At 35.5% G+C, this 14,779-nt stretch overlaps 1 protein-coding gene across 4 annotated transcripts in view; it reads left to right on the top strand.

Annotated features, from left to right (window-relative positions):
- The window catches only part of SYBU (syntabulin), a 95,511-nt gene that overhangs the window by 10,272 nt on the left and 70,460 nt on the right, over positions 1 to 14,779 (top strand). Inside the window, exon 1 of one of the 4 annotated variants that reach the window (XM_074201218.1) lies at positions 7,429 to 10,041. The exons of the other annotated variants lie outside the window; for them this stretch is intronic. Within the exon in view, the coding sequence (XP_074057319.1) occupies positions 10,038 to 10,041 (4 nt within the window). The 5' untranslated portion in view covers positions 7,429 to 10,037. Of the gene's footprint in view, positions 1 to 7,428; positions 10,042 to 14,779 lie in introns of those variants that run through there. 4 annotated transcript variants of the gene reach the window in all.

Raw genomic sequence — 14,779 nt, 5'->3', positions numbered from 1 at the left:
TTTTTTTTTCCTTGTTACTTAAAATATTTTTTCCTTAACTTGGAGGTTTTGAAATTTGGCTTGATAGGTTTTTATCCTGGGATCTCTTTCAGATAGTGATTGGTGTATTTTTTTTCTATTTCTATTGTCCTTTCTTGTCCTAAAATTTCGGAGCAATTTTATTTATTTATTGTAATATGTTACTCTTTGGGGTAGAAGTGATGTTTTTTGCTTCAATATTCATCTCTGAAAATGGATACATTTAAATTTGTGTTGATTTGGAGGCTTTTGTTTTCTGATTCAGAAAAAATGTACATAGTATTTAGTGCACTGTCAGCACTTAGCATGAGAAAAATAAATGCTTTGGGGACCAAAGTTTCTCAATGATTAAGAAAAAGAGGGCTAACTACCTTGATAGTAAGTGTTTTTACAAGGTTTTTTCAAAATGTATTCAGGCTTTTAAAATTCCAGTTTTTCTTTATAAAGTCTTTTTTATTCTTTTTTCAGTCTTCTTTCATTTAATATATCCATAAGAAACAATGACATTATTTTTGATTGATTTTATAACCTATATTATGTGGGGCTCCAACTCTCATATTTTCAATTGTTTAAATTTCTTTATTGCTTTATTTTTAAGACGGCTATAAATTATGGAAGCTGATGACCTGTTTGCATTTGGAGGTTGCATATCATCATTCATCTTATACAAATTTACAGCATGTTGTGCATTCCTCTTTCCTTACTATGGAGAATAATAACTCTCCAAAACAATGAGGCATATGGATTGTTAGGTAATAGCTAATTCTCCTTGGGAGTGCTTTGTAAACATGACAGATGAAACAAATCTCTTAGCATGTATTTGGTTTTCTTGCAATAGATAAGTTGAAAGAAATATTTAGGCTGCAATGATAAATTCTTCCCTTTCAGAAATAAATTTATTTTACTTTCAGGACCTAACAGCAAAAGAGATAAAAGATGGCAGGTATCCTTTCATTCCTGATAGTTTCATCTAGTGGTTTAAGATGGCTGTTGTTTTCTTGTTGTGGGAGGTGCTCCTTGACCCCATCTGGGGTTTTCGTGGCAAAAGTACTTAAGTAGTTTGCCATTTCCTGCTCCTGTTCATTTTACAGATGAGGATACTGAGGCAAATAGGGTTAAGTGACTTGCCCAGGATCACCCAGTTAGTAAGACCCTGAGGCCAAGTTTGAATTCAAGAAAACAGGTCTTCTTGACTCCAGGTCTGGCACCCTATCCATTATACCACACAGCTACCCCCTAAATTAGGGATTTGAGGACTTATATTGACTCTGCCACTAAATAACTATATGACCCTGAGTCAGAACCTTAATCTCTCTGACCCTGTTTCTTTTTCTGCAAAAGAGATAATAATACCTGCATCACCTACCTCAGAGTGTTTATATGAGGAATAAATGAGATAATATATGCAAAAGCTCTATGTAAGCACATAAAGCATGGTACAAATGAAAAATCTTAGTATTGTGGAATACTGAGTGCTTTTAAAAGTGGCACCAAATCAATAAAGAGAATATTATAGATTAGTTAAGATTCTGTGAATCTGTCTAATCAAAGGTTTTATGTGAAATGATCTCAGAATATTTTGAATTTTATATTGTATGTTTAATGGCAGGAAAGAATTTTTTTTCCTTTCTGCTTGCACCACCACTGTGGAGGGAAGACCAATTAAAGGAAATTAAAACCTGATTGGTGACCTGCCATGACATGATGATGCCTACAAAAATTTGTCTGGCACATACTCACTAAAAGTATTCCTGGCATGTTTTTCCTTTTGTCCAATTGAGGAAGTTGGACGTTGGATTGTAGTAAACATCTAGCTGTAATGTTTGTAATGAGCTATGCACCTAAAAGTGAACTATGTATCAGGTGATTAAAGTAAGAAATAAGCATAGAAAATACATTGTCATAACTGATTTTTCCTATCATCTGCAAATAATGAGACTAGTTCATAATTGTGTGCACTGTGTGAAAAGATCAGATATAGATGTAAAACTGAGAAAACCTTCACTCAAGAAGCTGAAATTATACTGTGGAGCATATCTCATTCCACAGAAGAGTAAATGCAGGATACATACAAAATTAAGTTATGGTGACTAACAACTTGGGGAATAAGGAAAAGCTTCATGAAGGAAGTGGTACTTAAGGAAAAAGGAATTAGGAGTTCCCAGAAATGGAGGAGAAGAGGGAAAGCATTCTAGACATAGAGAACAGCTTGTACAAAGAAATAGGCTGGACAAGTGGACAGTTTAGTTTTGAAAAATCAGTCAAGAGAGGTAGACCAAAACCAAATTGTGAAATTCTAAGTGTCTGAAAAAGAAGTGTATTTGATCTTAAAAGCAAAGGGTAGCTACTGAAGTTTCTTGAGTTAGTGATGAAATGGTCAGGTCTGTACCTTAATATCAATTTGGCAGCTTTTTGGAAGATAAATGAAAGGGGAGAGGGATTGATTTCAAGACCAATTAGGAAGCTATTTCAATTTCATAAAGGAATCAACAATACTTAGCGAATGATTATTATAGGGGAGGAGGGGAAGAGGGGTGAGGGGAGAGAGGGTGATTGAAAATCTAGAATAAGTCCTAGATTCTGATGCTCAATGACTGAAAGAAGAATTATGCCTTTAACAGAAATAGAGAAGTTGGGAGGAGGGGCAAAAGGTGATTTTATCTTTGGGCATATTGAATTTGAGATGCCTAGGTAGAGATATCCAGCAGGCAGTTGGAGATGCAGAACTAGATCTCAAGAGAGATTTCAAAGCTTTCTATATAGATTCGAGCACAACAATGATAATTAAATCCATGGGAAAGGATGTAATATTGAGATAGAAGAGGAAATATCAAAGCATGGAACTCTTGGGTATGTTTATGAATGGGATTGGGACATTGAGGATGATCCTACAGAAAACATGAAAAGGACCAGTCAGATAGGCAGGAGAACCATGAGGGATCAGTGATATGAAAATCTATGGAGGAGAGGGTATGCAGAAGGAAATGGGTTATCAACAGTGTCAAATAACTCAGAGAGGTTAAAAAAAGAAAGAAAATTGAGAAAAGTATATTAAGCTTTTTTGAGAAAAGTACATTAGCTTTTTCAATAAGGAGATCACCATTGACGTTGCAAAGAGAAGATTAAATAATGAGCATAAACCATGTGCTGAGAAATAAATGGTTAATGTGGGAGTGAAGGTAGCAATAGTCAGGTTTTTTCCTCCTAGGAGTTGTGCTATGAAATGGATAAAAGATACTAGTATTTGTTGGGCACTTACTATGTACCAGTACTAATATAAGTGCTGTGGATATTCAAACAAACAAAAAAAGGCAATTTTTGCCCCCAAGGAAATTACATTCTAATAGTGAAAAGCAACATATAAAAGGCAAGTTGAAGGAAGGGAATTAAAAAAAAGGTGGAACTACTCTAGGGGATGGTAGCAAAGTCCTTAATAGTCAGAAATACAGCTGGGAAGGGAATGAAGCCTGTCTAGCCTGGACTGATGTCCAAAATGTAGAATTCACCAGTAAGAGTATAAGGTCAGCATAATGGAAGGATATTGCGTGGATAAAAAAGCCCCATGTGCAGAACCTCAGGGAGAGAGAGGGCAGCTGAATCTAAAGAGATATAGGATAAAAAATTAAGGAACCTTAGTAAAATCAAGAAAAGTATGGGGAAAGATCTGGGCATGTTTATATGTGGCAGGAAAGGAATGAGTAGATAAAGAAAGACTGAACATTAGAATTGTTTTTCCTCCATCCCTATTCGCTTCTAATTCCTATTTCCATATTGCACTCTGGAGGCCCCACTCATTTAATAAACTATCCTTTATCCTTGATCTCTTTTCACATTCTTTGAATTTGCACTCTTGGAAAACTTATTTTCTTCAGAAGATAGTGCATCTCTAGGTACCCTTTTCATTGCTGGCTGTTTTCTCTCATGTCTTCTAAAATACTGGTTCAAGGAGCATAGTAGAGATTTTTACTTTTTTCCTTATTTGCTACTTCCTGATACTGTCTTGGCCCCCATCAGTCAGCAACCTCTTCTCTCTTTACAAATAGTCTCAATATTTTTATTTCATTCAGTCTTTAGCTTTGTTGCATAATCTACCAAGATGCAGGTCATTCTACTTGCTTTTTCATGAAGTTCAGTCCCTAGTTCAGAATCTTTCTCTCAAACTCAATCCCTACTATTAAGCTCAGGGTCTCAAAGATGTCCCCTCAAACATTCTGTCCTTACAATTTATTAAACTCCTCAGTTCTCAATACCTCATGTCAGGAAAGGCAGCTTTCTTCTTTTCTCAAACACAAAGATGACTACACCTCAACCTCATACATTACCTATGGATCAGATTTAGTATTTTAAATAATGAAGTTCTTCTCTGATAATTACTAGTCATTCCAAATGTCTCTATGGTGCACTTCAAACCCTTACTTGCTCCTAACTTCTAATTTCTTTATCCTAACTAAAACCACCAAATTCTCTATCCTTCTGCATTCTCCTTAGGTCATCCTACTCTCCTTCTATAAAATTTTTTACCTTAATCCCTTAACAGCAATTCAATTATACATTGTCCTCTTCCTCCCCAACCCTTTTTCCTAATACGATCAATAGGCAACCAATTCTCAGTTTCAGATAACTCTAACTGCCTTCACTCCTGCCTCTGAACTACCAAAAACCACTGGAAGAAATAATCAATCATACCACCTGAGTCCTCTATGAATTTAAAATCTTAGATGGCCTCTTATTGCTATGTAGTTTAAAAAAAAAACCCTTATTCTTCCTTTGACTATCTTCATTCTTCAGTAGCTATTCCAAAACTCCACTTTCTCTCTCTAAGTCCTCAGTTTCTGCATGATTCTTTTTCAATACACATCCTTGCCTTCCACTTGCCTGAGAAAAGAAAATCTCCCTCTTCTCCCCTACTGCTTTACAAAAATTCTATATCAGGGCAGCTAGGTTGTGCAGTGGATAGAGCACTGGCCCTTGAGTCAGAAGTGCCTGAATTCAAATCCAGCCTCAAATACTTAATTACCTACCTGTGTGACCTTTGGCAAGTCACTTAACCCTATTGCCTCAAAAAAATAATTAATTGATTGATTGATTGATTGATTAAAACAAATCCTCTATGTCTTTGCCCATTTTCATCTTCTTTAAAGTGAAGATCTCTGAAGAATGCTGGGCCTCCCCAAATTCAATCTCTCTCTTCCTATATCCTTAATCTCATCCTTTTCTGCTCTCCTCTGAGAGTTTGCTTTATAGATTATTCCTTTTTTCCTTTCTCTCATTTTCATTTTTAATTGCCAAAATCATAAAAAGTCCTACCTAATGGGGCAGCTAGGTGGTGCAGTGAATAGAGCATTGACCCTGGAGTCAAATTTGATCTCAGACACTTAATAATTACCTAGTTGTGTGACCTTGGGTAAGTCACTTAACCTCATTACCTTGCAAAAAAAAAGATTTGCCTGAACTCACTAGCTCTATTTCCCCAACACCCATTTCACAAGCCTTTGCAATTTGACTTCTAATTTCAACACTTAATGGATATTCTTCTGTCCAAGTTTACCCATGATGTCACTTCTAAATTCTGAGACCTTTTTTCAGTTCTCATTCTCTTTGACTTTTCTGCAGGTTTTGATACCAATGACTAGTCCTTCCCTTCTTGATACTCTGTCTTCCCTGGGTTTCTACAACACAACTCTCTCCTAGTTTTCTTCCTAGCTATTTGCCTAGTTCTCAGCTTCCTTAGTTGTATCATTTTCTATCCCCTGCCCCCAATCCTGGGTATCTCTAAAGGCTATGTTCAGGAACCTCTTCTCTCTTATTTTCTAACCCCTTTCTTGCCTCTTTTATACTCTCTCCCTTGATTTTCTTGGGTTCAGGAAAGTAGAGATGACTCACAAATCTGAAGAATAGCCTGAAGAATCTCTCTTGAACTCCAGCCTCATGTCACCAACTACTCAATGGTTCACCTCCACTTGGATGTTCTATAGGCATCTCATAATCAACATGCTCAAAACAGAACTTATCATCTTCCCTTCAAACCCTGTCCATTCTCCAAATTTCCGTATTTTTGTTGAGTAATATACCATTCTTCCATTGATCTGGTTTTATAACCTCAGAATAATTGTTAGCTCTTTTCTTTCTTTGACTTGTCATATCTAATCAGGCACCAAATTCTGATTGATTCTATGTTCAGAAGATCTCTCATCATTTTTCTCCTCTCCATTTTAGAGCCACTACTCGAATAGGCCCTTAGCATGTCTGCCCTGGACTACCATAAGAGTCTTCTAATCCATCTCCTTCATTTTAACCTCTCCTCTGTCCAAATCTTCCTCTACTTGGATGCCAAAGTAATCTTCCTAAGGCACAAGATTGACCACATCATCCCCTTGCTGAAAAACCATCATTACAGGTGATCTATAGGACAAAAATGCATATTGCTTTTTTGGGGGGAGGGGGTTGCAAGGTAATAAGGTTAAGTGACTTGTGCAAGGTCACACAGCTAGGTGATTATTAATGGTCTGAGGCAGGATTTGAACTCAGGTCCTTCTGACTCCAGGGCCAGGTGCTCTATCCACTGTGCCAAGTAGTCCCTACATAAATATTTTCTACAGCATATCTGGCCCTCCTCAATCTGGCTCCAAATTAACTTTACAATTTTATTTTCTGTTTCTTCTTCTTGCATTTTGTACTATTCCTTTTCATTCTGGTATTCTAATTCCTGTTATCATACAATCACATATGCTTCCCCCATGTCTGGAATTTCCTCCCTCCTCCTCCTTGACATATCTCAGAATCCTTGTTTTCCTTCAAAGTTGTATCCTAGGGTTAATATAAAATCTTGTACATAGTAGGTCTCCCTCTTTGTTTTAATCTGTAGAAGTGAAAGGAAGGAAATAATGAATCAGCATAATAATCGATATATGAGTGAGGCTATTAAGTGTTTGTTTTAGCTTAATGTTTTACTTGTGGCCTTTGGCACCTGTCTTTAATACCAGATTCTGCTTAAGCTAACTTTCCCTTTCTCAGCATTCCTTTGACTTCCAATGGCTGGCTATATATGCAATTATACAATTGAAAACTCTCCTTTTTTTAGTGGGAGACAAATATTTTCTCATTTGTTTCATGATTGTTAAAGATGGCTACCAGTTTTCCTGTTAGTTTTAAAAAACAGCTTTGTGCTATAAAAAAATCATTGAACTTTTTTCCACACATTTTTTTCAAAAGAACAAAATTTTAAGTTGTTTTCATATTGATATAGTATTCTTTCCTGCAACTAACCAAAGTTTTGATATAATATTAATAGCAGGTATTATTTATGTGTATATACAATAATATACATGTATTATTTATGAGTATATACAAATTAACATAAACATATGCTTTCAGGCATTTACAGTTACCAAAGTGTTTTACATATATTATAATTTAATTTTTGGAAATGGTCAATGTGGAGATTTGTTCTGTCTGACTATGCATATTTTTTTAGGTTTGTTTTTGGTTTTTTTACAAGGCAAACAGGGTTAAGTGGCTTGCCCAAGGCCACACAGCTAGGTAATTATTAAGTGTCTGAGACCAGATTTGAACCCAGGTACTCCTGACTCCAGGGCCGGTGCTTTATCCACTACACCACCTAGCAGGTCCCCTGACTATGCATATTGTACAATTTTTTCTCTTAATGGGAAGGGAAGGAGGAAGGGAGAGAAAATTAACTTTTGCTAATTGAAAAAAATTACATTTTATAAAACCATAAATTATGCCAATGATTCTCAGAACAATCCCATTATGGGGAAGTAATATAAATATTCTTATCCCACTCTACAAATGAAGAAACTGAGGCACAAAAAAATAAGTTAATACAGCACATAAATAGTGGAGCTAGGATTTGAACCCAAGTCACTTCAGACTATTGATCACTATTCACATTCTCAGTTATTTTCTTGTCCTTCTTCACCTCTTATCTTGATTCTATTCTCACCTCCTGATTTGGAGTTTAAGGATGAAGTGGTGTACCCATTTGTAATGCTATGTGATAGTTATCAAGGCCAATGGAAATAGTACTGACCTTGGATCAGAAAACCTCAGTTCAAAAACCAGTTCTTTAAGCTTACTCTCTGTGTGACCTGAAGAAAGTCATTTTGGGGCCATAATTTCTGGACCATAATTAATTTCTGTAAAATGAGGTGTTTGGACTATTTTCCCTAAGGTCCCTTCCTGTCCTAGATCCTGTGTTACTATGTACATTTTTTTAGAGGAGGAACTAAGGCAAATGAGGAACTGAAGATTTATCTAACCTTACCATTTTTATTAAATCTTAGCTTGATGATTTTAAACCAAGTCTATAACACCCTGAATAAAATTCAGAAAGTACAAGAATGTATCTCTTCTTCAAGGAACAAGAGAGTCATTCACCAAATTGTTCAGTTATATATCAGTAGTGTAGATTGGTGGATTTTTTTTAGAGAAATTATTTAAAATAAGGAGTTTAAATTCCTATATTTCATTTTTGTTCCTCTCATGATTTTATGTTAATAGCACCTTGTCAGAGGACCAGAGTTTTAGAGCAGGAAATAACCTCAGGGATCACCAATATCAAAACTTTCATTTTGCATTTGATGACATTGAGATGGTAGACAATATGGCTTAGAAGTTAGGTGTCTAAGAACACACAGATAATATGTAGCAAAGTTGGGATTCAAAGCCCAGTCCTCTGTCCCTAGAACAACCACAGTTTCCACTATAATTATCAGTTTGTGAATTTTCATTGTTTGAAAAAATAGATGATGCATCTGGGTAGGAAGGCAAGCTAGGAATTTTTCCAGTAATGTCTAGAATTAAAGATATCAGAATGGTTAGCATTTTATACAGATGTTGGCTAGAGGGTATGAATGGATAAAGAAAGGGCTGGAAAGTAAATTGCTCAGTTTTCTTTTACCTCCTCCAAAATGTTTGCAATTTCCTCAAGGATTTTTTTGATAGTTTTTAAATTTTGGAGTTTCAACATGGCTACTGTTTCCTGTTTTGTTGAGCAACTAGCCAAGACATTTTAGGAGTCTATGAATCAGAAAGGAAATCCATAGATCAGATTAACCTTTTCATTTGGCTGCTGGATCTTTTCCTTTTCCTGGTGAATGGCAGCTATCATTAGCCTTCAGAGTACATATATTTGAAATAGTATGAGTAGAGACCTCATATAGCAACTGTCTGTACTGAATGTTCCAACAACAGTTCAGCAGACATAAATGAGAGCCAGTGAACTTCAAATGAAGCATGATTTTTGAACATGCCAAGTTATACTTTTGCTAAAATGGTTTTGAATGTTCAGCCCTTTTTTTTAAAACCAAGTATTCAACATCTAGTCATAGATGGGTGTTTCAAGGTTTTCTGGTCAAGAAAGGAAAAAACAAAAACAAAAACCTTTTCCCTCAATTTTATGTGTGATGGAGAGTTGAGAGTGAATTCTGTTATTACCTTGTTCTAATCCTTAACATGATCTTACTGAAAACCAGTTGAACTCTGCTTTGGTGTATGAGTTTTATTTATATGTATATCTAGGTTTCTGGAGAAATGTGAAGCATTTTTAAATCTAAAATATTATTAAATGACTACATAGGTAGAAGAATAGAACTTCACATCAGGAAACAGGATCCACTATTAATACAGGACAGCTTCATAACCAGGAAATTCCATAGAAAGAACTATCTATGTCTATTACTTTAAGCAAGTGTCATATATGAAAATGACAGTTTGTTAAAATTTATATAGCAATTTAAGGTTTGCAAAGGACTTTATATATTACTCATTTGATGAAGGAACAGATCCAAGGAAGTTTAATGACTTGCCCCAGGTTTAGTAACCATCTGCACACCATGTGATATACCAAGTGTACAATAGTTATATTACGAAGCAGAGTATAAACATGCAATACTAGAGATCCCCAGTGCAAAGAGAGCTCTGAGGAGGAAGGAGGTAGTTCTTGACTGAAAACAAGAAAGACTTCACAGAGGAAATGCTGTTTGAATTAAGACCTGAAAATGGGTAAGAGTTGGAAAAGTGTGGGGAGGTAGGAGCAAAAAGGATTTTCTTTTTGGAAGAAACAGCTATAGAAAAGACACTGAAGTAGAAAAGCCTGGGGTGTGTCCTGGAAACAGCAAGTAATCTGTTTTGGCTAAAGCTTAATGTTTATAAAGGGGAGTAGTGGAAGATAGTGCTAGAAATTTGTTGGGACCAAATTAAAAGTGCCTTAAATGACAGAAGAGAGACTCTTGACTTAATTCCAAATATAAAAACTAGTCTTTTTAAAGATAAGAGGATGACATGATCACTCTTTAAAATGATTAATTTATGTAGATTAAAAACAAATCAGGAAACAGAGAGACCAACTGGAAAATTATTGCAATAGTCCAAGCCAGGGTGGAAAGAATGGGATATATTTTAGAGGAAGGAACAGCTCTATTCAGTGGGGAGAGTAGGCAAAGTTGATTATGAAGCTTCAAGGAAAAGAGACTGGGAGAGTGCGGGTGATGCCATGGTCAGAAACAAGGGAAAATAGTAAATTCAGTTTTGAACTTGGTAAGCTTGAGATGCTGGTGGGACATTTTATTTCCCACAAAATGAAAGGATAATTAAAACTTGCTGTTGTAGTTCTCAGGAGAGAGATCATAGTTAAAGATTTATATTTGATATAGAAGTCCAAATTCAAACCATAAAAAAAATTGAAAGAGAAAAAGAAAAAAGAAATAACATTTAAAAGGTGGAAAGAATAGTCAATTGGAGTGGGGGTGGGGATCTGATGGACCAGGCATTAAGGAATCAGGCACCTTATGTAAGGAGATATGCAAATAACTGCATAACTAAATTAAATCTAAATAATTGAAGTAAATACAGTGAAAAGTGATTAATTCAAAAGGTGATTATTTACTTTAAAAATTATTTGTTGTAAAGTAGAATGGAAATAGTTGTGGAGAAACTGTCACTGAATCACTACTGGCAAAGCTATTTTGTGGTCTCCAGTATTTAGGGCAGCAAGAAAAGCAGGAGTAGAACAAGCATAGAACAGGATTCTGGAAACCAAGAGAAGTGAAAGTCTCAGGAAAGGAGGGATGGTCAATAGGTTGCTCACCACTTTAGATACTGAAGAGAGATCAAATAGGATTGGTGTAAGAGAAGGGTGTTTAAATTAGAAGTCACTGTTACCATTTGAGAGATCATTTTCAATGACTTTAAAAGAGCTGAAGTCAGACTGCAAAGGATTAAGGAGTGACTGAGTGGAAGGAAAATAAAGGCAATGAATTCAGACAACTCTTTTGAGAAATTTAGCAATAAGTAAGACACAGTAGTATAAGGGGAAAATAGTTTTAGTATGGGTGAGTCCTAAGCAAGTTTTAAAGTAGAAAATAAAACATCGATCAAGACTTGAAAATACAGAAGTTTCTGTTCACCCATCTAGCTATGAGAATGTCCTTAAGGTCTCTGGGCTTTGTGGAAGAAAAAGTCATATGTATAAATGTTATATATATATATATATATATATATATATATATATATATATATACATGTATGTATATGTATATGTATATATATACATATATATACAGTTCATATGTACTATTCTTTGTGGAAGAAAATGTCATATACATATATATATATATATATATATATATATATATATATATATATATATATAAAGTTCACATGGACTATTTGTGCCCAACCTGTGAACAGAGCATTCTGAGATCTGATCTGAGATTGGTCTCATCTGAGATTGGTTTCTTCAGCCATAATTGGACACTCTGCAACTTTAGTCCTCTTTGAGATCAAAGGATGACAACTAACTTACACACACACACACACACACACACACACACACACATTCATATATACATACACATATAACATATATGTATATAAAACATATATACACACATATAATATTTATGGAGAAAAAGACAGAACAGAAAGAGAGAAACAGCAAGGAGGTAACTGATAAAGATCTGATCTTAGAATTTACTTTCAAGTTTAACCTCTCTCAAATACTGGCCCTTTGACAAAGGGCAAGTCCTTTACCCTCTCAGTGCTTCAGGCAATTCTCTAAAACAGCTATCTGTAAAGCAATTACAGTTTTCTTTGGGCAAGGAAGTTTCCTCACTGGAATCCTGGGCAAATCAGACTCTTGGGTAACTACCCTGAATTGTCATAGTAAATTTCCAGCAGATCTCCATAGCAATAAAATCAGTTTTAAGCCCTGTCTATATCTGAAGTAGACCAAGGCCACTGGAGACATTCCTCCACACATCATCCCCCCCACCCCAATTTATTTAGTCTCATCTTTTTACTTTTTTGTAATCTCAACTAAACTAATTATATAAACCTAGAATCATAACAATCAGAGACAATTAGGGGTGAGAGCCTGCTTAGAGATATTACTCAGTTCAATTTTCCTGGTTTTACAAATGAGGAAACTTAGTCACAGAGAGAGATAATATTTGCCCAAGGCCACACATTCAGTTAGTGGCCAAGGTGGCATTGAACTCAAGTCCCCTGACTCTGGTCATTAGAACTCTTCTGTTATATCAACTAGACTCTATTGATTATCAGAAAGGAAGAAAAAAATTCTGGAAACAGGTAGAAAGGCACATTTATTTAGGGTAGTGAATATCAGACCTCTCACCTACCAGAACTGACCTTTGGGAAAAGGTAGCTTTTTAAATGAATGTTGCTATAACCTATAGCTTACTGGCTTTCTGGCCTCATTGACATAGCCCACGGCTAGAAAGAAGGATTCTAATATGGGCAGAGCACCAAATCTTTGGCCCAGGAAGGAGCACATGCTTACTTTCAAGTGGATTGCACCAAGCAACATGCTTCAAAACATTTAGAGGTTGGGAATGTAACCAGCCACAGAATCAGTCAGCTTGTTTGGTGGGGGGAGGGAAGGGGAAGTGGAGGGAGAGAACAACTCAATTGCTTTTGTTTCATTTTGTTTTAATCCTACCCTGTTTCTCCTAAGAATAAAATGAAATCAGAGTCTGTAGCACTTAGTATCCTTGGCAGAAGAAAAGGAGCTATAAATGTAACTTGATGGCAGGAAAATCCTTAGCTTTGTGAGTTTTTTAAAGAAACTGTACCCTCCCTTTCCTTTATACTGACAAGTCCCACACACCCTTTTCCTAAGGTCTCAGAATCTCCCCTTATGTCAAATTCAGCCTGAAATTTATATTTCCAGACATTCCTCTAGAAATTAGAACAATCACACCCAAATTTTTTGTTTTTCAAACTAGACTTTTTCAACCTGTCTATGGTATTTTGGTATCTTTCCCATTTTCTGATTAGGAACTATTTCTTCAGTGTCATTAAAATGATTTCTCCTTGGCATTTATTCATAATGTGATCTGTTAAAAACTAGAATTGCACGAATTGGGGTAATCTGACAGGGATATTTTTTAATGCTATGAAGTTTTTCCTCAACTCAGTTGAAATTATTCTTGGGAGGGAAATAAACCACAAAACATCACAGTAGAAGCTAACAGAATGTTTTGATTTCCAAGCCCATGGATGGAGTATATTACATGAATTTTAGTACCTCAGAGTTTAAGGTGTTCTGTATAATTCCTTCAGCTGTCAATTTATGCAGAATAATGTAGCTATATAAATAATTCTTGGCATTGACAGTGTTTGAATTTGGATCTCACACTACACATATTTGAGGTTTCATGGCTGTAGCATACTATATATCTATATATTCTCTTTCCACTATATATGTAATTATATATACATATATGTAAATATATACACATTCTCTCTAGATATAAATATATTCATATATAATATATATACCCATACTATATTGACAGGTGAATATATTTATGTTTCTATTTACAAACACATATTAATCCTATGGTCATAATTTTAAAGTGGAGTTATTTTACTAGAGAATTTTTTTCCTATATCAAAGAGCCATGGGTTTGAAATGTTCCCGTTATTTTTGATGCAGAGAGAAAATTAGCAATTGCATATAGCCAAAGTCATAACTAAGAATTTTCATGCCTAAGTCATCATCTAGTACACAGGGAGTGTGAGGAAAAGGGCAATAAGAAGGAGAGAAGGGAGCAGATAACAACTCAGCCTGAGACAACTGCAACACTGCTGATGATCCCCAACCCCAGGGATGAGAGAAAAATGGTAGAGGCAGCAAGCAAGGTACCTGAAGTTGAGAAAAAGTGTCAGAAAAGAAGCATAGGGCAAGATATATCTGGTACCCCTGGAGCCCAAACACTTTTTTCCTCTATCCTCTTTTTATGACTCCATTTCTGACCATTACTTTCAGTTAATATAATTAATTGAGTGGTTGTTTTGTTCATAACAAATTAGTATTATAGAAAAGCATTTTTGTCCGAAAGAAAATATCATGACATAAATCCTGTGTTCTCTGTATTATATTGGTTAAAAGTTTTCTATGATCAGTTTACAGTTAATTAGCCTATAATGTGATTTCATGTAATCTATGAAGACCTTGTAATCTGTCCATGGGCTATTTGACATGGTATCAGATTACTTGTGATTAGTCTAACTGCCTCAGTACTCCAGAGAGCCATTCCAGCATCATAACTTGAGGACATTTATTGTAAGGTTTCAAGGCCCCAGAGACTATGCCATATTGAATAAGAACACTCCCTGGTCCATCTGGTCTAACATTCTGCTTCCAGCAATGGTACCGGATGCTGAAGAAAAGCCAACTGACAGGCAAAGTCCAATTGTTCATAACTGCACAGAAGGA

The sequence above is a fragment of the Macrotis lagotis genome, chromosome X, assembly GCF_037893015.1.
Source record: "Macrotis lagotis isolate mMagLag1 chromosome X, bilby.v1.9.chrom.fasta, whole genome shotgun sequence".
Lineage (NCBI taxonomy): Eukaryota > Metazoa > Chordata > Mammalia > Peramelemorphia > Peramelidae > Macrotis > Macrotis lagotis.
Note: the sequence above shows the minus strand (reverse complement) of the source record. Positions and strands in the feature narration are given on the sequence as shown.